This window comes from Archocentrus centrarchus, chromosome 1 (assembly GCF_007364275.1).
Source record: "Archocentrus centrarchus isolate MPI-CPG fArcCen1 chromosome 1, fArcCen1, whole genome shotgun sequence".
Taxonomy (NCBI): Eukaryota; Metazoa; Chordata; class Actinopteri; order Cichliformes; family Cichlidae; genus Archocentrus; species Archocentrus centrarchus.
In genome coordinates, this window is record NC_044346.1 from 29,511,239 (window position 1) to 29,537,976 (window position 26,738).

The 26,738-nt window shown below is 42.1% G+C and overlaps 2 protein-coding genes across 2 annotated transcripts; one reads left to right on the forward strand and one right to left on the reverse strand.

Annotated features, from left to right (window-relative positions):
• The first annotated feature begins 400 nt into the window (after positions 1 to 400).
• On the forward strand, positions 401 to 6,644 carry mcrip2 (MAPK regulated corepressor interacting protein 2). Its single transcript, XM_030734989.1, has 5 exons — positions 401 to 976; positions 1,151 to 1,220; positions 2,067 to 2,200; positions 4,090 to 4,191; positions 5,523 to 6,644. The coding sequence occupies exons 1-5, from the start codon at positions 922 to 924 to the stop codon at positions 5,591 to 5,593; spliced, it is 432 nt and encodes a 143-aa protein (XP_030590849.1). The 5' UTR covers positions 401 to 921; the 3' UTR covers positions 5,594 to 6,644.
• slx4 (SLX4 structure-specific endonuclease subunit homolog (S. cerevisiae)) lies at positions 6,617 to 26,055 on the reverse strand. The gene is made up of 14 exons (XM_030734980.1): positions 25,885 to 26,055; positions 25,173 to 25,661; positions 23,453 to 23,660; positions 21,968 to 22,198; positions 21,618 to 21,844; positions 20,254 to 20,549; positions 19,123 to 19,369; positions 18,258 to 18,415; positions 13,972 to 14,118; positions 13,228 to 13,397; positions 10,382 to 12,678; positions 9,572 to 9,671; positions 9,041 to 9,343; positions 6,617 to 7,265 (listed from the first exon to the last, which is right to left on the reverse strand). Exons 2-14 carry the CDS (start codon positions 25,609 to 25,611, stop codon positions 6,926 to 6,928), a joined length of 5,163 nt encoding a protein of 1,720 aa, XP_030590840.1. The 5' UTR covers positions 25,612 to 25,661; positions 25,885 to 26,055; the 3' UTR covers positions 6,617 to 6,925.
• Positions 26,056 to 26,738: the final 683 nt, after the last annotated feature.

The window sequence follows — 26,738 nt, forward strand, 5'->3', positions numbered from 1 at the left end:
CTTGTGTCTTGATACAATGATTGCTAAAGCCTACATACATAGAGGTCAACGACTTTTCCAGATGTAGAGCAGGTTGACCTGTGGAGAGGAACTGCAGAGAGGATGACCTATGTAATATTAAGCAGTTTATTAATGTTGTGGCTGATTGGTGTAGAATCTGACTTCATCTGCATAGGATTTGCATTTGCGGGATACCCAATAGCACACAAATGAACTGCGTAGTTTTTAATGTACTATGAAAATACATCTCAGTATTGGAATTATTATCGTATTTTAAATGGTGTTTCGGAATTTAAAGTAGCTTTTGTATCTAAACCACTTGCAAAGAAAGACACTAAGGGAATCCAAAGGGAGTTTTATTTTGAAAGGTTTACGCGGAAGCCCTGTTCTACATTCAAGCTGGCTTGACTCTAGCCCAGCATGTTCGCTTTCAGTCCCGAAGAGAATAAAGTGTGCAGTACCCTTGTAACCTGTCAGAAATTGGTGGAGGTACAGTCGGTCCTGGGGTACCAGCAGAGCGGAGAGGGTAAGAGTGTCACAATCCAGGGACGTCAGAAAGCGTGCACCCGCCTCCCATTAATAATCCCCGGCATGTGGAATCGCGTTCTCCTTGAATGACCTACACACAACCTCTTACACGAGTACTGAACGTCGCTTCATCACAGTTGGATCACCTGCTGGGGAGGAGCTGGGTACACAGCGGGCAACAAGTCGAAGCGAGCCTCTGGCGGGCCTCTGGCCGACTGTGGAGCAGCTGACCCGGACAACAAACTGAGACACGTTGCGACTCCCCCCCCCACCTCGTGGCAGCCAAGAAGGACTGGATAAAGCCTAGAAGTTTCAGAGTCAATCTTCAATGTTTGAGCCCAGTAATTAAGAAGAAGGGGCACTGCAAAATTTCTCGAGGGTACAGGCGTTCACATGATGTACACAATCACCAGAGGTCCCAGCAAACTCGTTACACAACGGAGGACAGGTGAGTTAGTGTGGCTGTTACCTAAGGCGTGATGCAATGTAACGTCAGACTGCTTATGGATCAAGAAAGGGAAAGTTTCAGGGTTATTTCGTCAGATGAAACGGTTCCGTGCTGGGTTACGTGCAGAGAGCGTGAAGGCTGCAAAAGCGCCAATTTTCTCTTTTGTTGCCGCAGGTAACACACAACAGATCGAGAGCAAGTTCGGCGACTTGAAACTCAAGCCGACGTCCTGGCTCACGTCAAAGTGAGTATATTTACTCTTTGTTTTTACTTGAATTTATTTTTTGGAGGGTTAGTTGGGCGTGCAGCTGTGTGAGCGGCACGAGCCCAAAATACTTTCCACGTGCACCGCGGGTGCGATCAAATAACACGTCGGCGTGGCTTGCATCCATTATCGGACATAACTTTTCTCGCGGCTTCTCGGGCCAGCCGGAGGCGTGTACAGTTCAAGTGTGACACTGCACGGTGTAACCGACCGCCCTGCTACCTGCGGCAGCGGGTTAAGGGTTAGTGAGAACCCGGGGTCCCACCTGACCTGCTCCAATTTCTTCAGGTGTAGACTGAAAACCTGTCAGTCTACATCGCAATACATTTAACAAACTGTAGCCTCCAAAATGTCCAGGAGAATAACTGTCCACCTTAAGAAAACTTAAACTGTAGCATCATGTGTATAAAAGAATGAAGTGGCAGCTAAATTTTGCCAGATGTGAAAGTCAGAGTTTAAAATACTACTTTTTAGATTTTATATTTGTAATTACACAATGTGAAATCCATTCCAACAGAATTAGTATTTTATGTCCTTTTCAGTTGTTTAAAGCATCTTTAGATCAAGTCTGGTTATTTATACCCAAACTTGATCAGATTCTGTCCAAACAGCCAGATGATTTAAAGTTCTGTAAAAACTAGACCCAAGTCATTTTTGTCCAGTCATAATATTCAAAGTAAAGAATGAACCAGCTGCACCTTCACCAACTAATCCGTGCTGCATGTCCACCAGTCAGTGAACTTAATACTTTGTAACTTAACTCTTGTGCTTGTCCTCATCAAAAAAAAAAAACTCTTCTGCAATTAATTCTTGTTTTCTCTGTAGCGCTCCACCTCCAAAGATTGTGTTCAATCGTCTCAACGGGAAACGCTACCACAGTGCAGCCGCGCAGAAGACCGAGAGCCCAGCGGAGGGATTCACTCCTGCACATGAGGAGAATGTCAGATTTGTATATGAAGGTGAGGGTGACAGGACCAGTAGATGGGTGGTAATGTGAGTCAAGTGCAAGGTCAGACCTCCAAGACAAGAAGCTGGTAGAGATCTTTTTCTTAAAAGGGACCCGTTATTCTCACGTTCAACACTGTATTAGTTAATAGAGTAGATCTGGATGATTTGTAGTTTCTAATGTTCCTTTTCAGCCTCTTTTAGGAAGTAATGTAGCCCTTCAGTTCATCTGGTCTGAAATGACCATTTTTTTTTAAAGACAACTTTCTTCTTATCATTGGTTGCATCTTGCAAACAGAAGGTTTTGCACAGTAAGTGGGCAACCTGCAGTGCTTAGAGCCAGAGCCCTCTGCCTGAGAGGACTATTATGGGGATTTCCACTCTAACTGAAATAAATAGAATAGAATGCCTTTATTGTCATTACACAGGATGTACAATGAGATTGGAGAAATACAAAAAGTACAAAAAAAGAGCACCGAAAGGAAGAGCCGTGAGTCGCTGTGTCTGTGCGCGCCGCCATCTTGAATGATGCAGATGCATCATATAGGCATCATACAGAGGCATGTAGTGGTTAACACATTCACTTGGCAAATGACAGGTCACTGGTTCAAGGTTGCATCAGGAAAGGTATCTGGTAAAACCAGGTTTTTATATATATATATATATATATATATATATATATATATATATATATATATATATATATATGATGGAAAATGGGGGAAAGCATAACAAGGTCCACTTTAAGGTGAAAAGGTTAGAGGTTGTAATGAGCGAAACTGGGACATTGTGGAAATCAGATGATCTTCTCCAACACACTTTCTCCTCCACATGAGATGCTTTGGATCTACAGATCTGCAAAATTTAAATTCTGTTTTTCTTTATATTTTCAATTTATTTATTTTTTATGTTTTAATGAGGAGTTTTATTGATGTGTGTTGAACTAAACAACTGCAGCTGGCATAACTGCAAAAATTCAACAAGTCATCAATAGGGTCTCAGGTGAGTGTTGCTTCTAGTCAGTAAAGCCTAACAATGACTTAAAAATCCAGGCCCTGCATCGTTCACCCTGTCTTGAAGATTACCCAGTAAACCTTAGTGCTGGCCAATATTTCCTGCTGTGCTCAGACTGAATGATTTGTGGAACTGAATCAGCATGAGCCAGTTATCTGTGTTACTCTTGGGCTACTGCCAGTAAAGACTGCTCTGCGGTGTCCTTTTGTGACCATAAAGTTCAGCTTAGGACGAATGCTTGACTTTTATTCTCTGCTCAGACACAAAGAACCTCTCTCACTCTGTCGAGTTGTTTGAAGAGAGAAAACCTGCAGCTTTTTTTTTTGTTTTTTTCCCAGTTGAACATGTTCTCACAAAAAATGGTAACATTGTAATACATGTAACCTCCAGACATCATTAGAAATCATTGTATGCACGAACATGCACATGTTCAGCTGGTTTGTTGTTTGACATTGTTAAACAGTGCGCACATTAAATAAATGTTTGGCTGATTGTTGGTGCTCGAAGCGAGCTGAGAACTCTTCCACAGAGACAAGACCTTGAGGTTTATCTTTTTTTTAAGCTGGAAAACCTTCACCCTCAGCTGATAAACGCGCTCCACTGACCTGTCCAGTCCTCAAGGTTTCCACAAATGACCTTCATATTTAGATTATCCAGAAAAGTGGACGGTGCTGTGTAGACGCGCCCTTGAGTTCAGGTGCTGGTTGTGGATTTTTAGGGGTTTTTTTTTAGGCTTTGGGATGAGTTACGAAATGAGGGTGGAAAAACAAACATAATTCACTTTAAGTATTTGTATTTTAAACACCATGTTACATATCTAGGTAGCAATTACTGCTGGACTGACTGTGTGTGTGTGTGTGTGTGTGTGTGTGTGTGTGACCATTTGCAGTATGGCAGGAGGTGGAGCAGAAGCTGGAGGACAGAGGGGAGGTGGCTGACAGCCCAGGGCCCGTTCAGTACTCTGAGAAGACCCCGAGTACTGCGATGAAGAGTGAGTCCTCGTGCCTTGTTTTTTTTTTTTTTGTTTTTTGTTTTTTGTCACCTCCAGCCATTCAGAAACTAAAGTAACTCTGCACTCATTTAATGTAATCTTACTATATGGCTTTATGGCATCCTAACAGCTAAACGTCTTTCTTCACATTAAGCCGCTCAGCTTTTGAACCTGTAATCTGTGTATTTATTATGTCTGGGTCTTTAAACCTCTGAACTGATTGGTTATTCTCATCTCTCTGAATAAAAAGCATGCAAAGTATTTCTTTGGTTTTTTACAGTTCTTTATCTGCAGTCAGAGGGCAGCTGCTGTAATAGCCATGCTTTAATTTTTAACCTGTTCTTTGGTTTATGAGAACGTGGCTACTCCAGACTAACCAGTCATGACATGACAAACAAATGTAGTGCACACACCTACTTGTCTGTTCCAGTCTTCTTTGTGTATTGCTGCCTCGAAAAGCTTGCAGCAGATGTTCATTCTATGAATTGTCTCCTCCATTAGTCATAAAAGAGGATCAACAATGGTCAGTCATAAGACTGACATGTCACTAGCCAATGAGCAAACAGTATCCCTCAGGTGCAGCTTTTTTGTCCAGTCTTAATTTTTTTTTTAAAATATCTCAAATTTCTGCAAAGTTTATGCCATCCCCATCAGCTTTAAATGTTCTTTATGTTTAGAGCAGAGACTGTATAAAAGTCCTGTATTGAAACCTTGAGCTTCAGTGTTTTGACATCCTGATGAAAGTGAACGTGACGAACGAGAGGTGGGTCTGAATAAAGCCGAGGAGACTCCAGTTTAAGGGTTTGAACAAAAATATTGTACTAACTGATAATGAATTACAGCCATTTAAAAAAAAAAAAAATCCTTTCTCCTATTTTCAAGGTGTCAGATGCACTTACCCAAAAGCTGTTTCATGCAGCAACTAAAAGATGCGGAGTTGATTCCAGGTGTGATATTTGCATTTGGAAGCTGTTGCTGTGAATGCACAACGTGTGGCAAAAGGAGGCAGGTTGTAATTCTTCAGCTGTTAATGTAACACTTTGCTCAACCCTTCGAGCTAAAGTGTGCGTTTCCCTTGCATCTCGGTTGTTTCCTTTTAAAATCTTCGGTGCTGGAGCCAAAGTTACAAAACAGGTGTCACTACAAGCATTTCTATAAATCTGTGTCCCTAATGCAGAAAATATTTTTGCTCATCTTATGGGCCCCAGTTGTGAAATTTTGAGCCAAGCTGTCTGTTTATACAACACCAAATAAAGTAACCATTAACGGACCGAATGAATCAATCTTAGAACACAAGTTAAGCTTCAGCTGTTGTCCTCCTTTCTGTGCAGACTTCGTGCCCATCGACCTGGAAGAGTGGTGGGCTCAGCGCTTCCTTGCCAACATTGCCAACCTGTCATGACTGGGGCGAGGCTTCGAGCTGGGACAAGAAGCACCGCGCTGATGCATCCAGAAGTTGCCATATTTGATCATCGCCGCACGGGCGGAAAGGAGGCGAGCCCGTCTCCAGGATCTGCACCGTTGTCTCTAATTTGGAATGTGATTTGACGCCTCGTGCTTCACACTGCTGTAGAGAAACCTGAGTGCACAACGATGCAAACACAGTGACCTGACTGAACTCTTGACAGCACTGACTTGTGTTGTGCTGCTCTAAAGGGTCCCTCTCTCTCTCTCTCTCTCTCTTTCTCTCTCTCTACTTGAATGATGTATCAGAAGCTGTGAGATTTTCTTGTTCCACACCCTGCTTCCTTTCTCAAGTGTGCTCAGCTCTGTGAGCGTCTTGGTCGATCTTTGGATGTAAAGCTACCGAAGAGCAAAAAAAAAATGTAAAAAAAAAATTTTTTTTTCAAAAAATTCTGTGAGATGGCATTTCTTTGCAGTTAATTGGGTCTTAGTTTGTTGTTGTATTGCAATAACACATCTGACTGTTGGGCTGAAAATTAACTTCTGTTTCACTGGGCTGACTTTTTATACATCATCTTCACTGTACTCATTTTTAAATCAAAAGCCCTTTTCAGACATAACATTACTGGCTTAATCTGTTAAAGTGACACATTTGTCATTCAGACATATGTGACAGCAATGGAAAGAGACACCGTACTTGCATAATTGTTGTCAAACTTGCAAAAATCTGTAGTTGGGGCGATGCACATAATCAATATCAACTCTAGTGAACTGCAACTTTTAAATGTTAGTGACAACGGAGAGCACGAAGACCAGGGTGTATATGACATGCTGCTGAGAGCTGTTCAGGATCTTCTCTTGTGAGCGGATGTGTAAATGCTGCTCTGTCTTAAGATTGCTGTCATGACTTTTATGGAAAGTGTGACCCGGATGTTCATTTGGACACCTTGTAAGATGTAATGGGAAGGAGTGCATGTCTGAAAGGGGCTTAAGCAGCCATTTGTAAACCCCACACCACAGCCATCATTCATCTGATTTATTTTCTTAATAATTGCAACATCTAGAAAAAAAAAACACTTAAAATACAACCACTCCCAAAGAAGCCGTGTTAATATTTACATCCTTTTAAACCTGTTTTTACTGAGGATTTTGGTTGCATGGAAATAAAGTCTATAACTCTTCGTAATTTATATTTTCTTGCGGCAGTTTTCAGACAAATGTTCCAAGCACGGAAATAAAATCTGCCATCTTTCAGTTTGTACATTAAAAACCATTCTTGCAGCCAGTTTAAAAGTGTGACTGTAATGCCTTTTCCTGGCTTGCTCCCCTATCACCTGCTTTTGCCCCCCTTGCCTGTCCTTTTGACCCGCCTGCGGCTCGGTGCGGAGTGGCCAGGCTTGGCTGTGGTGAAGGTGATGCACTGAGAGTCCAGGTAGTCTGCTAGCTTGGCGGCACCTAGGCGTATCCCAGCTGCCTTGAGTTGCTCCTGAAGCTGAGACAGAACAAGAGGCTTGTACTGGAGAATCTGACTGTACAGCTTGGAGTCAGACAAGATGAAGGAACGCACAGCCCGGAGTCGATCCTGGAGCCGGGATGCTGCTTGAGAGGCCGAGATGCCGCCATCACTGTCAGAGTCGCCATCAGACAAGATGCATAATTCTGGATTGGACCTGATGAAAAGAAAGCGGTTCGTTTTACACACTAATATGAATGTATTTCAAAGTAACTGTCAACACGGTACACTTTCCCAGCCTGACTGTAAATGAGAGAAAGGCATCTAACTTGAGTCTACAGGTTTTCTGACTCCAGCTAGGAGTGTGTTGGCATCAGATGATCAATCACAAAACATGAACGGGTTTAGCCTGTAATACAGGCTGACTACATTTATAGCTGAGTATTCTACCTAATGGGTGATGTACAACCTTAGCTTAAATACCTCTGACAAGCAGGTTATGTGATGTTCATGTTCTCTGTTAGCACTCAAAAGATAAGTGTGAGACTGTGAAGTGATTAACTTTTGGAGTCATTCCATTCATTTGGAGACATCCTGATGTTGAAAGAAAAAAAATTAACCTAGATCCAGAAACTCAATTAATGCATGACGTGGAGGTTTTTTTTTTCCTCCCCATTATTGGGGCAGTGCAACCTTAAACCGCTCTCGTTCTTTCTATGCAACAATTTTAAAGCGAGCCAAACATCTCTGAAAACTCTTGCCCTCCTAATCCAACCACCAAGCGTCACAGGATCTGCCAAAAGTAATCCCATTTTTCAGAAAAAATGATTGGGTGAGTAGGTAGTGCTTTTATACATGCTCGTCTGTTATTGGGTACAAAATGAGCCTGGGAGCAGGTTAAATGTGCAGCACAAGTTAATGGCAATGTGAAAAGCTGAAGTTTAAAAGCTGTTTCCTATCACTCATAATACAGACTGTTTCCTGAATATGAATGAATGCTTCATAGTATATTAGTACTTTACAAATATGTTTTTTTATGACCAACAGACCAGAAGTCAAAGATAAGAAAACAGAGGAGAGCAGATAAAAACCTTTTTCAGTGGCCCATCCTGGGCCCAGGCCATATTTGTTAGAAAAATGCATCTGGTGTCATTTTTTGAAGATTACTAAGAATGGCCCATTACCTGAAGCCACCTACTACTACTACTACTACTACTACTACTACTACTACTACTACTACTACTACAATGGATGTAGGTTCAGTTGTGGTTCATTTCTGCTGTGTCGAATTTGGAAGTGCTGAACATTTTCAAAACAGGTTCAATGTAATGTCATATGGCTGTTATATACATGCTCTTTATACAATGAAAAGGTGCCCATGCCAATAATGGTCTTTTAAAGTCTTTTAAATCACACTGGTACGAGGCAAAAGGACATTTCTTGCATTTCAAATTTGTCCCAAGAGTCTCATCCATAGAGCCAAAGGTTGTTCATCTCAACTTTACAGTTGTACACTTGTTACTGACTAAATAAAGGGATTTTTTTTTTTTGTTCAGGTAGGAAAAAAAAAATGTCAACAGCCTAGAGCTCAAAGGGTTCAATCAATAAAGACATAAAAATGTAAACACACTCTGTGCGGTTATGAGTGGTGATATACACAAATGTGCCCTTTGGTGTGATTTTGAGGCAACAGCACAACAAGTTACCCACAATGACCAGAGCAGGTCCTGTCACAGCTGCTAAAGACAAACTGCTGCTATTCTATTCTGGTGTGAAGGAGGGTAACGGTGTCCAACACCGGTGAACTTTTAATGCCATTTGATTTGTTACCGGCTATGTCTTAACACATACGCACACAGGCAAGCAACTCCAGGTCCATCAGTAACGTGGCTTCTGGAGAACAGACTTAGTCACTGCACACAGCACTGACTGAGTCTATAATCAAGTGTGCTGTTATGTAACATCTAAGACAATCCACACACCACAGAGTACCTTTCAGATTCTTCACTGGCAGCAGTTGAGGAGGTGTTGGAGTCCTGTGAGTTAGACAGCGGCTCTGCCTCCTCATCTCTGTTGTGCTTCACAGGGGACACATCAGTAGGTGCTCTGGGTTCTCTAAACCTCACAGTCTGGGCGCAGGATACAGGCCTGCTGGCAGGGGCCTTCATCTGAGCTGTGCCTCCTGTGAATGGGGCCTCATCCTCAGTGTCTGAGCTGACCAGCTGGTGTGTGTAATGGTGGATCTCCTTCAGCTTTAGGACCATCTGACGCTTTGGTAGAGGCCGAACACCAAACCTGCATGGAGGTGAAAGTTAAAGGCATTTGTGAGGCACAGACAGACTAACAGATGGAGAAGAGGAAAACAGCCTGACAGGGAGCAGAGCCAGACAGACAGCACTGACAGTGACACCAGGGGAGGTAATCGGATAGATTCCTCACTTAATCGCCGTGATTAGAGAGAGAGAGAAAAAAAGCTGGCCTTCCTTTAACCTTAAACGAGAGGATGAGAGTGAACCAACTGACCTGTTGAGCTTGTTCTTAAGCTCAGGCGTGTCCATGTCAGAGTAGTGGGGCATGGGAGTGATGGGTACCAAGGTGTGCTGCCTTTTATTGTGGGACAAAACTGACAAAGCACAGGCAAGAAGACACTGTTTAGGCATGTCTAAGTTCTGCACCAGAAGTTAATATACACAAAAGACAAATGCATGCAGTACTTTAAATAAATCCTAACCAAATATTTCTTAAACAGACATTAAACGCATAGCACACCTGTAACATCTAACAGAGTGCAATGGGCTTCAAGAATGAATCTAATTGGGCTTTGGTTTTTTTCAAGTCTAAATCGCAGTTTTTATTTAACAGAATTTCTTTTCCTGTTTAAAAGGAGTATTTCCCCCACTGTCACCAAGTTATTTGTCATTAGAGGATTGTTGGGTTTTAATCTATACTGTTGTATTGTCTCTACTTTAAAATATAAAGTGCCTTGGGATGCCTACTGTTTTGATTTAGTGAGCCCAGTGAATACATGAAAACTCAGAGTAAGAGAATAACTTCGTACTTCCACCACAGGCTGTCAGGTAGAGCAAACTATCTGATTAGATTTTGGAGCAACTTTCTTATAAAAACTATGTATTAGTGGAGGAAACTGACTCATAAAACATCTGCAAATAACTATTCTACTCTTTGATTCTTAAAATAAAACGATCATAACCATTCTTGAAGAAATGTTTATTTATTGGGATATTTTGGGGGGGATTTAGGCTTCAAAAACTAATATGCAATTTAAAAAATATTCAGAATGATATTAGAAAATGACACAACAGAACTACTTACCCGGCGTCTTAAGCTGATTTGAGGGGTTCACCCTCTGAGAGAGCGGAAGATGTTCCTCTTCTCCTTCTTCTTGCCAGCTGTCCCATATTTTGGAGTCCAGGAGGCCGTTGTCAATCTCTGGTGTGTTCAGCAATTTGGGTTTAGGTAGTGGCGCAGTGATAGAGGGACTTTCATGTGCCTGAAGACATTTAGGTGGGGAAGGGGTAGTCACACCACCACGACTGTTCAAAGACCGGACACTCTGTCTGGATGATTCAGGTTGATTGGTCAATGACTGGTTTGATTCTCGTTGTTCACTGTCCTCCAGTCTCAGACTGAAGCAGCCTGGATCAGCGTCTGCACAGGCATCGAGACCCCATGAGTCACTGAAAGCTAGGGGAGGCTCATCCATAGCCATGAAACTCTGCTGAATACTAGATTCTTCAACATCTGCCTCTCTGGATTCCCCTTTTGCTTCTTCTGACAGTCCCTCATTGAACATTTCTTTATTATCAGAATCCAGCTCTCTTCCTTCTTTCTCATTTCTGGACTTACTAATGCTGGACTTAAGAGAACGTTGACTTTGATTAGAGAACATGCTGTGTCTCTGTGAACTTTGAAGACCATGAGAAGACAAAGAGCGCGGGCCTGAAGGGTCAGACAAAGGGGAGAGATGAAAGCTCCCGAGCTCTGACTTCTCTGGGCTATCCAATGGTGCCCTCTCCCTTCTCTGATTTGTTGGCTTCTGCTTATTGGGGTCAGTGTGAAGCAGGGAAGAAGCGAGAAGCACAGGGGCCTGGTGGAGCACCGTTTGTAAGGGAGTGCTGCTATAAGGTTGGGGCTGCAGTTTGAGAGGGGTATCATGCTTTGAAGAAGCTTGGAGGGAATCGAGTTGAGTCGAGCTTGAGAGATTTGACAGTTTAGGTTGAGATGGGGGAACTTTAAACCCTTCTCCTTCCTTACTTGAACCATCACTTTTGTCACTTTTTGGAGAAAAGCTGAAGTTCCTGTCCATCTTCAGCCTGGAGATGCTGCCCTTTCTTTGTTCAGTGTGGGAAGAATCCTTGATCTGACTGCTGGAGGGGTGAAGGGTGCTCTTAAAAGCGAGAGGAGAAAAAAAGGGTGATGGTGGGGATGTTTCACCTCTATGGAACAGCTTTGTCCTGCGCATGCTACTTCTGGTCTGAGTGGAGCTGCTCCTGGTGCTGCTGCCAGGTCGAACAGGTGTGGATGGGATCAGCCAGGAAACTTCTGGAGAACAGTCTAGTGGATCACCAGCACTTAACTCCATACTACTGGCCTCTTTATTCTTCAGAGCTGGTTCATTAGGTATTGGGTTGTGACTGGATTTGATCTCTGTATAGCTGGGAGAAAGTGGTAAAGGGGTGCAGGAATTTAGAATAGCAACATCGGCCTCAATCTCCTCGCTGGAGTCTGACAAAACTATGAGCTCAGGTTCCTCTTTTTTCTGAGGAGAATCAGGAGAATGACGGCCACAAATACTATGAGGACCTTGGCTTTCTCGCTTCAAAGCTAGAGGCATTTCCAATTCAACAGCAACTTTCCCATTGTCTCCACTGCCTCCTAAGTCACCTACTTGACCAGGGGACAGACCTGGGACCGGCAGGTTGGATGTACCAGGTGAAGGGCTGATGGAAGGGTCACTGACTACACTTGCTGAGGACTGAAGCAAGGCTCTTCCCGAACGTTTGTATGATGGTTTATGAGAGGACTGCTGAGAAGGGTGCATCTTTGGCAGGCCAGAGGTAGAGGCTAAGGAGGAAGGCTCTGCTTCCTCATACACCCCCCATGAGTCTGAAAAGAGACGGCTGTAGCTGCGATCCAGGCTGGGGTCGGGCTCATGCTGAAAGTTAGGTTGCAGTTTTTTGTCACTTAAGCATCTTTTCATTTCTGTCAGTTTTGTGAACGCTGCTTCTCCATCTTCCTCCTCATCTACTCCCTCTTCCTCCTCCTCTGAGTCCTTCTCCTTCTTTCTCTGCGTGAATGCAAACTCATAGATCTCCTCCAACTCTTCCTCATTCACCTGCTCCTCACGAATCTCTCTATCGCCTGATGTGACCTCATCAGCTTGATGATCCTCTTCCAACCCTTCATTTCTTCCTCTGTGTGAATCTGCCCCATCATCATCATCATCAACATCATCTTCGTTCCACATGGAGCGGAGGAGCTCCACGAAGGCCTGGTCTGTTTGGTCGCCGATGTTCTCCTCCCGGTTTACATAGTCGCCTTCGCCTCCCAGAGCCGCTGACTCCTCTAGCTGGAGCTGACAAATCTGTTGTAGCTCCTGCAGGCCAAACCTGAAACACAAACGAGAAACGAAAGAAGCCGTCAGAACAACCTGCAACTGAGTTCTTACATAAATTTCAGCATAGGTCAGGAAAATACAAAAGACAGTAAAACAATTATTTTGCAATGTTTTATTTAGAAAATGGTAAGCTCTAAGTCCAAAAAAAAAAAAAAAAATGTGAAACTAACCGGGCATTCTTCAATGCAATTATTTACAAAATTACAAAAATGAGGAAGAACCTGACTCGATTCTCCTGATACTGTCCACATTTATGTTTGAAAATATCTTAAGTAAACTGTTTCTAATTTATTTGCAATTATATGTATGTATGTAAAAGGCATTTGAGTTTTTTTGTGGGAGGCAGACATCCTCTCTAGTTTTAAGATTAGGCATTAAAACATTGAGTGCTAGTTCAGGGGGAACTCCAAGCTGCATCTGTTCTCTATTTATCTCTCTTTCATTCTGCATGCATTTATGCCAGTTTTGCGTTTTGAACTTTGCATCTTCTTGCTCTCCTGTAGTTTGTGCTTTTTACTTTATGTCCTCCCTCTCCTGGTACCTTTCTGCCAGCTCCAGCAAATGAGGCTGCAGCAATGCGGGGATGGAGCAGTGGGCTGTGTAGAGAAACTGCAGCAGAGTGAACACTGCCTGGGCCGGGACATCACTGATCATCACCCTCTGAGCAGAAGGCATGCCTTCCTCCTGCACCCCAAAACCACTTTCATGAACCTGTGACAGGAGCAAAAGGTCAAATTAAAAAAAAAAAAATAATAAAATAAAATTAAAAAAAAAAAAAAAAAATTATATATATATATATATATATATATATATATATATATATATATATATATATAAAAGCACAGGGAGTAAAAGTGCTGATATCACATCTGAGCAAACATGTTTAAATGTGGAGATGAATGTATCATAAGTAGATAAACCACCCACACTACACAAAGCAAAATTCCCAATCATTTTTTTAAAGCTTTGAAATACCTCACCTTCACATGACCTTTCAACTGAACTGAAATGCAATAGAAAACCTCTGTTCAGCTTAATTAGAAGTGACTAGTTGGTTTCCAGCACTGCACACTGCTGTGTGAATCTGTCTATTCCTTTAATTACCTCCTTCATTTATACTATTATTATTATTATTATTATTACTACTACTACACTACTTACTTCAATATTTATATTATATTTCATACTTGCGAAACACAAGAATAAAACAACCTACACAATAATGCGTCCCTGGTGTCACAGCAACACGGTTTGGCTTTTAAACGCACAGTAATAACTGATTTACCATTTCTGCCAGCAGAGGGCAGCGAGCGTACATCATGAAGGAATGTGCAAAGAAGACCTCTCCACTGTCCACCTGGAGCTGGACATCACTGAGCTGAGGGTTGTTGACCATGCTGGTCAGGTCTGACGCCAGCCTGGATAGCGCCACCTACAGGAGGAGAAAAACATCACAACACACAGAGGTCAGTAAACTGGAGAATTACAGTTCAATACTGGCCTATGACAGACATATATTTAATGTAAGATTTGTACAGATTTTTTTGTTACTTTAATAAAACATAATAAATTGAGGTAATTTAAAAAATGATGTCATCACAAAGTTTGTCTAAGAGTGTACAATGCTCTCAGCACTGGCTGTAGCATGCAGAAGATTATGCATCTCATCTGGGCAGACAGAGATGCTGAGTCAAGCTGTGCATTGCTGGAAAGTTTAGAAATGATGACATCATCACTGTCCTTTTTCAGTATAACTAACTACACTGTATGTATACAGTCCTGTGGAAAAAAAAAATTTTCACAGGACTCCCTGCAGCCATACATAAAAAACTCAGTACACCCCATGATTCAGTAGCTTCAAAAACCATGTTCAGCAGCAATAACTTGACTTTATCAGTCTCATCATTGTGGAGTAATTGTTCTTCTTTATAAAATTGCTGCAGTTCATTGAGGTTTGTGTGCATTTGTTCTTAAGGTCCCACCAGAATATTTCAATCAGGTCGAGGTTTGAACTTTGGGGCTAGTGCAACAACTTGACTTTTCTTTTTTCAGCCATTCTGTTCTAGATTTGAAATTTGGTATTCAGAGGAGTTCATGGTCAACTCAATGACTGCAAGGTGCCCAGGTCCTGTGGCTGCAAAACAAACTGCAATTATCATGCCTCCACCAGCACAAACAAACACAACAGCTCATATCAGCCCATATGAGGTGTTTGTACCAATATGTTATGTTTCGTTTTCACCAATTGTGGAGCCGTTCATAATGGCCAAATATTTCCACTTTGGTCCGGTGGGTCCAAAGAACATTGTTCCAGAAGTCTTGTGGTTTGTTTGGTCGTATCCTTGCAAACCTAACCCGTGCTGCCATGCTCTTTTTATATAGAAGAGGTTTTCTTGTGGCAGCTCTTCCAAATAAGCCATACTTGTTCAGTCTTTTTTGTACTGTCATAAACTTTAACATTAAACATACTAACTGAGGTCTGTAGAGCCTGAGATGTACTTCTTGGCATTTCCGCAGTTTCTTTGAGCATTGGATGGGGTGCTTGGGGTGCATTTGCTGGGACATCCAGTACCCACTGCTGAGAATATTGTGGCATTGTGTTAATACACACCTGAATGCTCCAGACCACCAAACTGCCAAAACCTCGGCTTTTATAGAGGTGGTCACAGTATCTGATGATCAATTAATCATCTACCCCAAAAATCCAGTTTCAGTCAACTATAATGGACACATAAGCTAAACCACAGTATATTGCATCAGATATGGGAAAATGGTAAATAGACTAGCTTTTATATAGTGCTTTGCTACTCTATTTGACTGCTAGAGTCCCATCTGTCCAGCAATAACACACGGGAGGTGTGGCAGGGCATTCAGAACATCACAAACTTCAGAGGCTGTGATGTGACTGCAGGAGACCTGAGTGTGTCACTAGCAGAGGAACTTAACTGTTTCTTTGCTCGCTTTGAGATGCCTCAGGACCACCCATCTGCTCCAGTCCTGCCCCCCCCACCAGGCTGCACCCCACTCACTGTCCAGGAGCATGAGGTACGGCGCGTGCTCCTGGCAGTGAACCCCAGGAAGGCTACCGGACCAGACGGAGTACCTGGCAAGGTGATCAGAGCGTGTGCCCACCAGCTCACCCTGATTCTCACCAGGATTTTCAACCGCTCCCTGGCCCAAGCAGTCATCCCCCCCTGCCTAAAAACAGCCACAATCATCCCCGTGCCCAAAAGGTCATCTGTCACCAGCCTAAATGATTACCGCCCTGTGGCCCTCACACCGGTAATCATGAAGTGCTTTGAGAGGCTGGTTCTCCAGCACATCAAAGACCACCTGCCCCCCACTTTCGACACCCATCAGTTTGCATATCGAGCAAACAGATCCACAGAGGACGCCATCGCTGTAGCTCTCCACTCTGTGTTGAGCCACTTGGAGCAGCAGCAGAGCTACGCTCGCATGCTCTTTGTGGATTACAGCTCAGCGTTCAACACAATCATCCCGGACATTCTCACCACCAAACTGCACACCCTGGGCCTCCCCCCTCTCACATGTTCCTGGATCAAGGACTTCTTAACCAACCGGCTCCAGACTGTGAGACTTGGCCCCCATCTCTCCTCCACCCGCTCACTGAGCACTGGCTCCCCACAGGGCTGTGTGCTGAGCCCCCTCCTGTACTGCCTCTACACCCATGACTGCAGTCCGGCCCACTATAACAACCTCATCGTCAAATTTGCTGACGACACCACAGTGGTCGGACTCATCTCAAAGGGAGATGAGGCAGCTTACAGAGAGGAGGTCTTGAAGTTGACAGCCTGGTGTTCAGAGAACAACCTGGTACTGAACACCATGAAAACCAAAGAGATCATCATCGACTTCAGGAAGCACAGGACTGACCCAGCTCCCCTCTACATCAACGGCGAGCATGTGGAGAGGGTCCACACCTTCAGGTTTCTTGGTGTCCTCATCTCTGCTGATCTCTCTTGGTCAGATAACATCACAGCTGTTATCAAGAAGGCTCAGCAGCGACTTCACTTCCTGAGGGTCCTCAGGAAGAACAACTTGGACTCAAACCTGCTGCTGACCTTCTACCGCTCATCCATTGAGAGCCTGCTGACGTACTGTATCACAGTATGGTACGGCAGCTGCACTGAGGCAGACAGGGTCAGGCTTCAGAGGGTAGTCAAGACAGCACAAAGAATCGTTGGCTGCCCTCTCCCCTCCCTGATGGACATCTACACCTCCCGCTGCATCAGCAGAGCCAGGAACATCATCAAGGACAGCTCACACCCTGGCTTTGACCTGTTTGACCTGCTGCCCTCTGGCAGGCGCTACAGGTGCATCAAAGCCAGAACAAACAGACTTAAGAACAGTTTCTGCGCCAGAGCAATCACCACCCTGAACTCACACACTCACCCACTGTAACTGTGCAATATTATATTATTCATACTGAACAATATCTGACATTCCTATATTGTGTAATATCCAGTATTCATTCACTAGTGCAATATTCATTCACCAAGTGCAATATTCATCATCTTCATTATTATATGTATACACATATTTACTTTTCTTACAATGTACAGATGCACCAATGTATGTATATATTTTTATACATGCTATTTTTTGTATATTTTACACATTGTTTATTTCTGTATATCTCTTGATTATATTGATCATACTAGATTATAATATTTTCATAATATTTTTATTTTAGAGAGTTTGATTTTCTGTTACATGGCACTGAACAGGAGTGGTCCTCCAATCTCATTGTACATCCTGTATAATGACAATAAAGGCATTCTATTCTATTCTATTCTATTCTGCTACAGACATTTTTATATAAAGTCCCACATTTTCAGAGGCTCAAAATGAATTGGACTCACAAGCAGTTAAGACAGCCAGGTGACGCCTGTTCTCTCATTCTTTCATGACAAATTAAGCAAATAAAATATGTGGATGTGATCCCACATGTTGAACTTGTATTTGGTAGCTTTTCACTGGTATGTGAGATCCAAAGAGATGTTGATGCAAGTGAAGGCTGAAAAACCAAAATAAGCCTATCAGAGAGACAGCTATATCTTTAGAAGTGGCCAAATCTACAGTCTGTGGTTATGGTTAAAAAGAAGGAATGCAATGGCCAACTCAGCAACACCAAAAGGCCTGAAAGACCACAGAAGACCACTAGAGCAAATTCTTTCTTTGGTTAAGATAAACAAATTCAGAACATCTAGCCAAGTTACGAGCATTTTCAAGGAGGTAGATGTATCACTGTCAAGGTCTGCAATCAAGAGACTTCCTCATGAATGCAAATACAGAGCGTTTACAGCAAACCACTGGTTACACTCAAGAACAAGGACAGATGAAACCAGGACTAACACAAACCAAAAGAATGGGGAGATAATTGGTGGAGTACAAAAGAAATGCATATATTTCCAAATACGTATGGCCCTAACTGCAAGAAGGAAAAGAAGAAAAAAAAAAAAAAAGCTATCTTACAGAAATGGTACTTAAAGGATTAAAGGATGAAATGGAGAGAAAATAACTGGTGGGAAATGTTAAGAAACGCCTTACTGATTGGTGGCTGCCTTTTGACTGATCAGCCGCTGTCATCGTTTGGCTGTGACTTTCCTCTGCATGCGTGTGGGCACTTTCTGGCAGGAAACCGCTGGCACAGAGGTCACCCTGCTCCTCTGATTCCTCCTGGATGAAGCCGCTCTCATTGGCATTGTCTGCAAAAATGGGATTAAATCGTTTAGCAGTATATATGAACGAAAAATGTTCAATTTTAAATACTGTTTGTATAACAAGGCCCGCTGTTTTTGCTCAATCAAAACAGGAAAAAAAGTGTGCAAAGGTGTGTATGTGATGTGTTCACACATATTTTAAGCCTGCCAGCAGAAAAATTACATCAATTATAATTTACAACAAGGACAGCTCACAAAATGCTTCCAGTAAAAAAAAAAAAGCTATCTCATATTTTTAATATTTAATATGATTATTTTATATAGTATCAAATGTAAACCAATCAATTAATCTCTAATAACACATGTACCAAGTAAATACATTATTTGCCAATCAGATTTCTGCTTAAAACCTACTGAAACCTCACTACCTTTGGAAGGATTTGGAGAAAAACACACTATGAACAGCAAAGTCACAACAAAAAAGAGGAATCATTTTATATCAAGGCATCTAAAATTCACTAAATAAAATTGAAGAAACACTCATTTTCTTTGCCTCCCTGTGCAGGTCCAAAAAACAGGAAGATTTTCTTTCATAAATTTGTATATCAAATTTTGCATTACATTAGCTAAGGGTACTGCGCAACCCTGAACAGGATAAGCAGAAGAGAATGGATGGATGGATAGCTAAGGGTATAATGCTACCCTACATTAAAAAAATGTTTTACAATATAAATTTTGCCTGTGTGTGTTACCTTTGGCTGTGTATCCATACTGTGTGAGTGTCATGCCATCTTCAGCCAGGTCCATCAGGTCTCGCAGAGCCTGACTGCTCACTGAGAGCTGCCCTGTGCCGGGCGTGGAGGCAGCTGGAGAGCAGGGAGTCGTCTTGGCAGAGGATGGTAGGATGGAGGCCCTGGATCCAGTGACGGGGGTTCCTTCGCCCACAGGTTGGATAGAAGACTCAGGCTTGTCGCTGGAGCCTACTGAGGCTGCATTAGTCTAGAAGTGGAGGAGAACAGCACAAATTTAATGCTGATTTAATGCTCAGTCTTTGGTCAGATATTGTAACATACGCAGATGCATTTGGCTTAAACAAATCTAATAAAATCTACAGGAAATAGAGGAAATAGCCTTTTTTATTAACAGTTGCTTTCTTCGTACTGAGTTCACTTATGAAAGGTTTATGTCTCTACTGTCACTGTTGGGTGGCATGGTGGTGCAGCGTTTAGCACTGCCACCCAACAGGAAGGTTTCAATCTCCTGCTCAGCTAGAGCCTTTCTGAGTCTGCATGTTCTCCCTGTGCCTGCATGGGTTTCCTGCATCCAGCTTCCTCCCTCAGCCAAAAGATGTGCATGTTAGGTTAACTGGTGATTCTACACAGGTCATGGATAAAGTGCCTGAAGTGTGCAGAATAAAGCACTTTATCAACTTTATGGGTACATGTGGCTTGGTCAGTAAGGCTAGACAAGTGCTACATAAGTCCATTTCTATTTCCATGTTGGTAAAGAGAACTGTGTGAGGGGCTTTTTGAAAAGGACACTCAACTTTTGGATAAAAATGTGTGAAACCAACTGTAAATCCAGCTCATCATGACTTACAAGTATGTAATTTCAGCAAAAAAACAAAACAAAACATACAGGATATATTTATTTAACTAGGTAGACATCGCTTGTATTCTTTGGAAAAATGGAAAAAATTTTGATCCACTGGCAGCTGTTACTGATTCCAAACAACATTTTTCTCTGTTTAAAATTGCATCTGATTAAAACAAGCAAACAAAGAGAACCTTCCATTCAGTCTGATTAAATAAATCCTCCTCTCAGTTCAAACCTGACAGAAATAATACAGTAAAATATGTAAACATCTCTTTGGTCTCTCTCACCATTGCTGATTCACAGGGCGTGAAGAATTCCCGGAGCTCCGGAACGTAGAAATCAGACTGACAGGCGGAATCTCCGTCAAGCAGTCGACTTTTCTCCCAGAGGGGGGCAGCACCACTCCAGCCAGGCAGAGTGCTGGGGCTGTGGGGCGGGGTGGGGGGAAAGTTGGGTGGGTTGCGTAGGAGAAGAGCAGAAACGCGCTCCTGCAACCTCCTCAGTGCCCCCTCAGCACCCTGAATGAGAAGTAATGGAGGAGGGCGAGCGACGACTCCTTTTTTCCCTTTTCTACGTCCTTTACCTGCACCCAGGAGAGCAGAAGATTTAGGAGCTCCCTCCATCTAAAAACCACATCTGCAGCTAATATGAGTATTTAAAGCATGATTTTAATATGAGTGAATTTAAATTTGAGTGAAAACAAACGTGACCTAAAAGCAGGTATTTAAACTGTATAGTCATGTATTTTAGTTAATTATCATCTAACAGACAGTCATATAGTCACTGCTGCAGGGCTTTGAAAGGCATCAGACATGCAAACCCACAATCATCAAACTGTACTTTTAAATACTTATTCCTCATTGACATCCAACATGAAAACTGCCTCCGTTAAAACCTTTTCCTACAACCCAAACACAAAACTCAAGAGACAAAATGCACTTTGCTTTGTTCACTTTGGCTTTTGAGCTGTTATTTATTCTCTCTTGTATGATAACTGAGAAATGACCAGAAGTAATCAATGATCATAATTAGCGACAAAGCTAAAACAAAGTCTAAGGCAGGGTATCCTGGCTCCAGGGAATGCTGATCATTAAATATTAAACTGAAGCTCAGAAGTCAAATTAATAAAACGCACTTAGGTTTCTGACTTCATAAGTTGGGAATTCAGTTATTTTAAACGTGTCTTCTCTCTTTGACAGTTTTCCCTCTGTGACCTTGCTTTCTGCCGGCATCTCTGTGTCTGGAGCTGCACATTTCTGAGGTGTGCTAACATAAGGCTGAAAACCACATGACAAGCTGGATACAGCTGGAACAAGACATTCTTGAGATGAGGAGAAGATTGGAATTGGAACATTTTTTTTTACAAACATGTTGAGGTACTGTATTGGCTAATGTTGCTTGGTACTCTTGTTTTATCTCTTTGCTCTCCCCTCACCCAGCCTCTCCCCACCAAGAGCTTGCCAAAAGGGTAATTGTTAAGTTTTTCTCTGTAATACCCCAAGGTCTTGAGTTTACTATGTAAAGTAACCTGAAATGCATTATGTAATTATTTGCTGTTATGAACTTTAATTAAAACAAACTCAGGTCTATCCTGCTCTTTCATAAGAAAGCTTTTTGACAAACACAGATGATACGAATGATGCTTCAGTACCTGCGTCTGGCCTCCACTTCAGCTCTTGAGTCACTGACGTGTGAAGGGCAGCAGTCTCTGTTTGATACTGCCTCTCTGCCTCTTTCTCCTGTTCCAGCAGGGAGGAGGACAGAGCCAGAGCCACCATGGTCTCTTCATCCAAGGGTTCAGGCTTCTTCCTGGACTTCTTCCTTGCTGGGAGGCCTGGCTTGGACGGGCCTTTCCTTTTGGTGCCAACAGCCTGAATGCTAAAGAAGATAGTAACTAGAGTGAGCTGTCATTTACATTTTTAGTTCTCATAAGCCATGCAACAAAGTTATCATCAAAAGTCTTCCTTGTATCTCGTCTGAGAAGTTCTGAGGCTGACTCACAGTAAGTTAGCAGTAGTAGCACTCTGGTTTTCCTCAGCCTGTCTCTGCAGAGCTTGCACAAGTACAGCTGGAGAGATGCCCATATCTGAAGAACAGCGCTTCAAGTGGACTGAGCGGCTCATCTGGGACTTGAACTTCTTACCACAGATGGGACAATCAGGAACACCAGAAGGTGGAGGTGGAGGAGGAGGAGGAGGAGCTGGACCACTCTTTTCACTCTCATCTAAACACCTGTAAAAAGAGATTATTCATTAAAAAAAAACTATAAAGGAAAGCATTTTGATTATTCAGAGGCACTTCAGCACTTCTGCTTATCTAATTCAGGGTTGTGTGTGTGTGTGTGTGTGTGTGTGTGTGTGTGTGGGGGGGGGGGGGGGGGGGGGGGGGGGGGCTGGAGTCTATCCCATCTGACCTAGGGCGAGAGGCAGGGTACATCCTGGACAGGTCGCCAGTCTGTCGCAGGGCTGACACAGAGAGACAGACAACCATTTACGCTCACATTCACACCTATGCATCTTTATGAATGCAAAGTCAAGAAATTTTTAAAAACACAGACTTGGAGATGTTTTTTTGGGGGGGTGGAGGGGTGGAAAACACTTGTAATCTCAGGATGTCTTTATTTTAGGCAAATGTCATTACATATGTTCCAATTCTGATGCTTTTCTTTCTGGTAATTTAGTTTTCATTATCATTAAAGTGCTAATGGCTTTACTTCAAATTCTTACAAGGAATACACTCAAATTAATTAAATAAATAAGAAAAGAAGTGCATCCTCATATTTAAGACCAAGCAAATGTTTGTCATTGTAGCTTGATGAACTGATTGACAATTAGAAAAGTCATTGCTTTATTTTCTGACTAATCAACTCCACATGATGGTTACTTGTCCATTATAAAATCTCTTCTAGTGTTTTAACAGTGAAAATAAGACTGTTTTACTTCTTGGCCCTTTAATGCATAGTGGTCACTGCACTGGACAGCTATTCAAAAGCTGCTCTCTTGTATATGCATGTGTTTTGTTGTTATAGTTGCATATCAGCAAACAGTAGATGCTTGTGCATCACCCCGTACACTGCTACCTATTGGCCAGTCAAGGTAAGTTGTTTTAGTTATTTTTATTTGTTATTTGAAAGTAATTAACAGGATCAGGGATTAGTCACTGCTAGCCGTAGTGACTGCGGATCTGAGGATGCTATATCATTTTCTGTTATTGGTTTGTTAAATACATATTTCTCTGGTTGAAAAGTCAAACGCATGGTGTACAGCTGAGAGGACATGTTTGTAACACAGGTTCATAAACAAAATTTCAGTTGCAACTATTTTTTCACCTAAAGTGGAATAAAACCTCTGAGGAAAAAAAATCTTGAATGAGGTTCTCATAATTCATGCATGGAAGAGTTAATGTGTGCATGTAATCAAGGAAGCCTTGCTGTGTGTCCACTTTTATTAAAAGGTATCATCTAAAATGCAGTCTAAATGTACAGACCTATTGAGATGCTGTGTGCGACCCTCTGGCGTCATGTGTGTCAAGTCTCTGTGGCAGATCTGACAGAAGAAAAGACCCCCATCCGCTAAGTCCACAATCTGGACCTGCGCTGCTTCTCTGTCCAGCTCCTGCTGCAGCTGCAGAGCCAGAGCCTCATCACTGTCTTGAGGCTCTGGAGGAGGAGCAGAGCTGAAGGAATCTGGAGTATCTGCAAACAGAGGGGAGGTCGTGAAATATACAGGTTAAAGTAAGGGCTGTGCTGGTATTTTTACTGGTTATGTGAACTGCTGAAGTGCAAAATATAAGAGCAAAAAGAAAAACAGAAGCACTTCAGAAAACAGGATTTCACGTTAAGAAAAAGGTATGGCTAACATTTCCTGTTTTAACGGATGGAACTCAAGTCGGCAGTAGTTTTTCAATAGTCTATAATCTATGAAGTTACATTTTATATGGCCTATAGTGAAATATCCCTTTTGACTCCAATTTCTTTTTCCATCCTCTCGAACTCAATTTAAAATTTAGGCAAAGACATGTCTCAGACCAATACAGAAACAGAAAATGTTGAACCCTACAAATAATATTACAGTATTTATAAGTTGTACTTTGCCTTCATAATTTTGCCATTTTCGCTATGTGAGGTCCCATGACGACACAAGCAGGCAGAATAATGCTGCCTCGTAGCTTCACTCCTAATTCTTTCCAGAGTGCTTATGTAATTTAATTTTAATTACAATTACATCCTGTTCACTTTGAGTGAAAATCTTGACATCTTCAGTTCACCTCCAGCTCAGGCTCCTGTCTTTTTGTCAGCCCCACCGTCTCCAAACCATACATCATAGCAGGTCTCACTACCATCTTGTAAACCTTCCCTTTCACTCTTGATGCTACCCTTCTGTCACAAATCAACACTGACACTCACACCCACCCATTCCACCCTGCCTGGGCTCTCTTCTTCACCTCTTTTGTGTACTGTCTGTTGCTTTTGATGGTTGAACACAGGTATTTAAACTCACCTTCACTACCTATACTCCTTATAGCTACGCTGTTACACCTGTGTCCTTCTCATTCGCCCACATGTATTCTGACTTGTAATTGATGAACTGAATGCTTGATTTGGCAAAGCTTTTACACCGGATGCCCTTCCTGAGACATTTATCCGGGCTTGGCTCCTGCACTAGGAGCACACTAGCTTATAGTCCCCCCACAGCAGGGTTGAAGATCCGCTTAATTAAAAGATGGAAAAGCTTCATAAACCCACTATTTTCCCAAAGTCTGAACAACTGATTTAAATAATCAAAATGTTAATATTCACTGAAATAATTGTGATTACAATTTTTGCCAAAAGCATAACATCTAATAAATTATATTTATGTTCATTGTTAAAATATTATCCATAATTTCAGAGCCTTGGTCAAATTTGTTGTCAGAACCAATTCCATGAGGTTTTGGTGTATCTGTTTATTCAGACTGAGATGCACGCTTGGCTGAGTGTTTATACTGTTGCGTTTTTACTACTGTACAGTTCTGAACTTGGTAATTTTTGCCCCTGACAAATACAACCTGTTAGATAATAAAGAAAAACTGACTCTAATAAAAACTAAAGCTAAACATTTTTAACTATAAAAAACTAAACACTCTATAAACTACCTGAAACTAAACTGAACTGAAAAATTTCAAGCTAAGTACAAATGAAACTAATGAAAGGATCATGTAATCTCACCTTGATTGTTTTGCTGTGCACAGCTGTTCTCATGGTTTACTGGTTGGATGTGGGTTTTGTGAATCATCTTCTGTGGACTCTCTCTCTTGAACTGTTGCATTCTGAGAAGCACTTTGTCTTTTGCTCTTAGAGGACTTGGCTCTGCTGCCTTTAAAGGCTCTGCAAATTGCCCAGCATCCCCTGACTCATGTCCAGCCACTTCAGTGAGTAAACACCTTTCTCCTCCATCACCAAAACCAGCAGCAGGCTGGGACCAAGACAGCTTTTTCACAGACTTAACAGCTTTTTTGTTATTTCTCCTCCTCTTATCCTCTTCACCTGCTTGACTGGAGGTCTGCCTCCCTGCTTTCCTCGCTTGTCTGGGTTCACCTGGTTTCTTGCGGACACGTCTTAGCACCTTCGGGCTGAGATCTTCAAAATCCTGGTCCGAGTCGTCCATCACAGCGTATTTTTCCTCACAAAACGAGGCTTTTTCAGCCTATCGTCACCCTGCAAAAGACAGCTAGTTTAAGCTGGACCCACTGGTGCGCAACGATGGAGGGAAACTGTTTTAATTTGCATGTAAGGAAATTTTGCGCGGGTACTTCAGGATTTAAATAAAAACAAAGACTGTATAATTAGATTCAGACCTATGAAAGTAGTTCTATCTGACACAACTGTTTAACAAATCATGTCATCAGCTAGCTTCTCAGGCTAACACCTCTATACATACCCATGTTTGATGAATTAGTTGTTTAACGTTCTGCCTCATCGCTTACGAAGGCTGCCGCAGTGTTTATTCTCATACATTTAAAATTAAAGTGGCATTATGGATTTATTTACTGACTAAAACCTCGAAGGGACAAACCGGGGCTTGTTTCCATTTCAAAACTACTCCCCCAGCCGCTTCATTTACAACTTCCGGGCACGTGACGATAAAGTCAACGAATAACTGGGTGCCATCGAAGTCATGTGACTGAAACGAACTGTTTTTGATGTAATCAGTAAATAACAGATTAATACTATAATCATCTATAAATGCTTTATTAAAGCGTTCCAACGCTGCAAAAATCGTTTTAAACTAAATAATGAGTAAAAATAAAAGCTAATCCAACTAACTAAAGACCCAGGCAACTGTATTTAATGTCAATACTGCTTCCAATCAAATAAACGTTTTATTGTCTTGATTACAGTAATGTAAAATAATAATATAAATAAAATATTGTAAACGCTGAAGAAATAAATCTGAAAACAGGACAATCTAGCTCTATGGGGCTCTGCTTTATTAGCAGAGCAAATTTCTAATCAACCAATCACATGGCAGCAACTCAATGAATTTAAGGCATGGTGAACATAATCAAGAGAACCTTAAGTTCAAACAGAGCATCACAATGGAGAAGAAAGGTGATTTAAGTGACTTTGCAGGTGGCATTGTTGTTGGTGCCAGACCCACTGGTCTGAGTAATAAGAAATCACTGATCTACTGGGATTTTCCCACACAGTCACTTGGTGTGGTCTGAAAAAATAAAATATCCAGTGAGCAACAGTTCTCTGGGTGAAAATGGCCAGACTGTTTCAAGCTGATAG

Bases quoted from the DNA above. Each gene is read 5' to 3' on its own strand.
- mcrip2 (XM_030734989.1), top strand. From the start codon at position 922: ATGATGTACACAATCACCAGAGGTCCCAGCAAACTCGTTACACAACGG. The intron at 1,221-2,066 runs GTGAGTATATTT...TTTTCTCTGTAG, and splicing joins ACGTCCTGGCTCACGTCAAA to CGCTCCACCTCCAAAGATTG. The intron at 2,201-4,089 runs GTGAGGGTGACA...GACCATTTGCAG, and splicing joins TGTCAGATTTGTATATGAAG to TATGGCAGGAGGTGGAGCAG.
- slx4 (XM_030734980.1), bottom strand. From the start codon at position 25,611: ATGGACGACTCGGACCAGGATTTTGAAGATCTCAGCCCGAAGGTGCTA. The intron at 22,199-23,452 runs GTCTGTACATTT...CTCTTTTTACAG, and splicing joins CGCACACAGCATCTCAATAG to GTGTTTAGATGAGAGTGAAA. The intron at 7,266-9,040 runs GTACTCTGTGGT...TCTTTTCATCAG, and splicing joins GCCAGTGAAGAATCTGAAAG to GTCCAATCCAGAATTATGCA.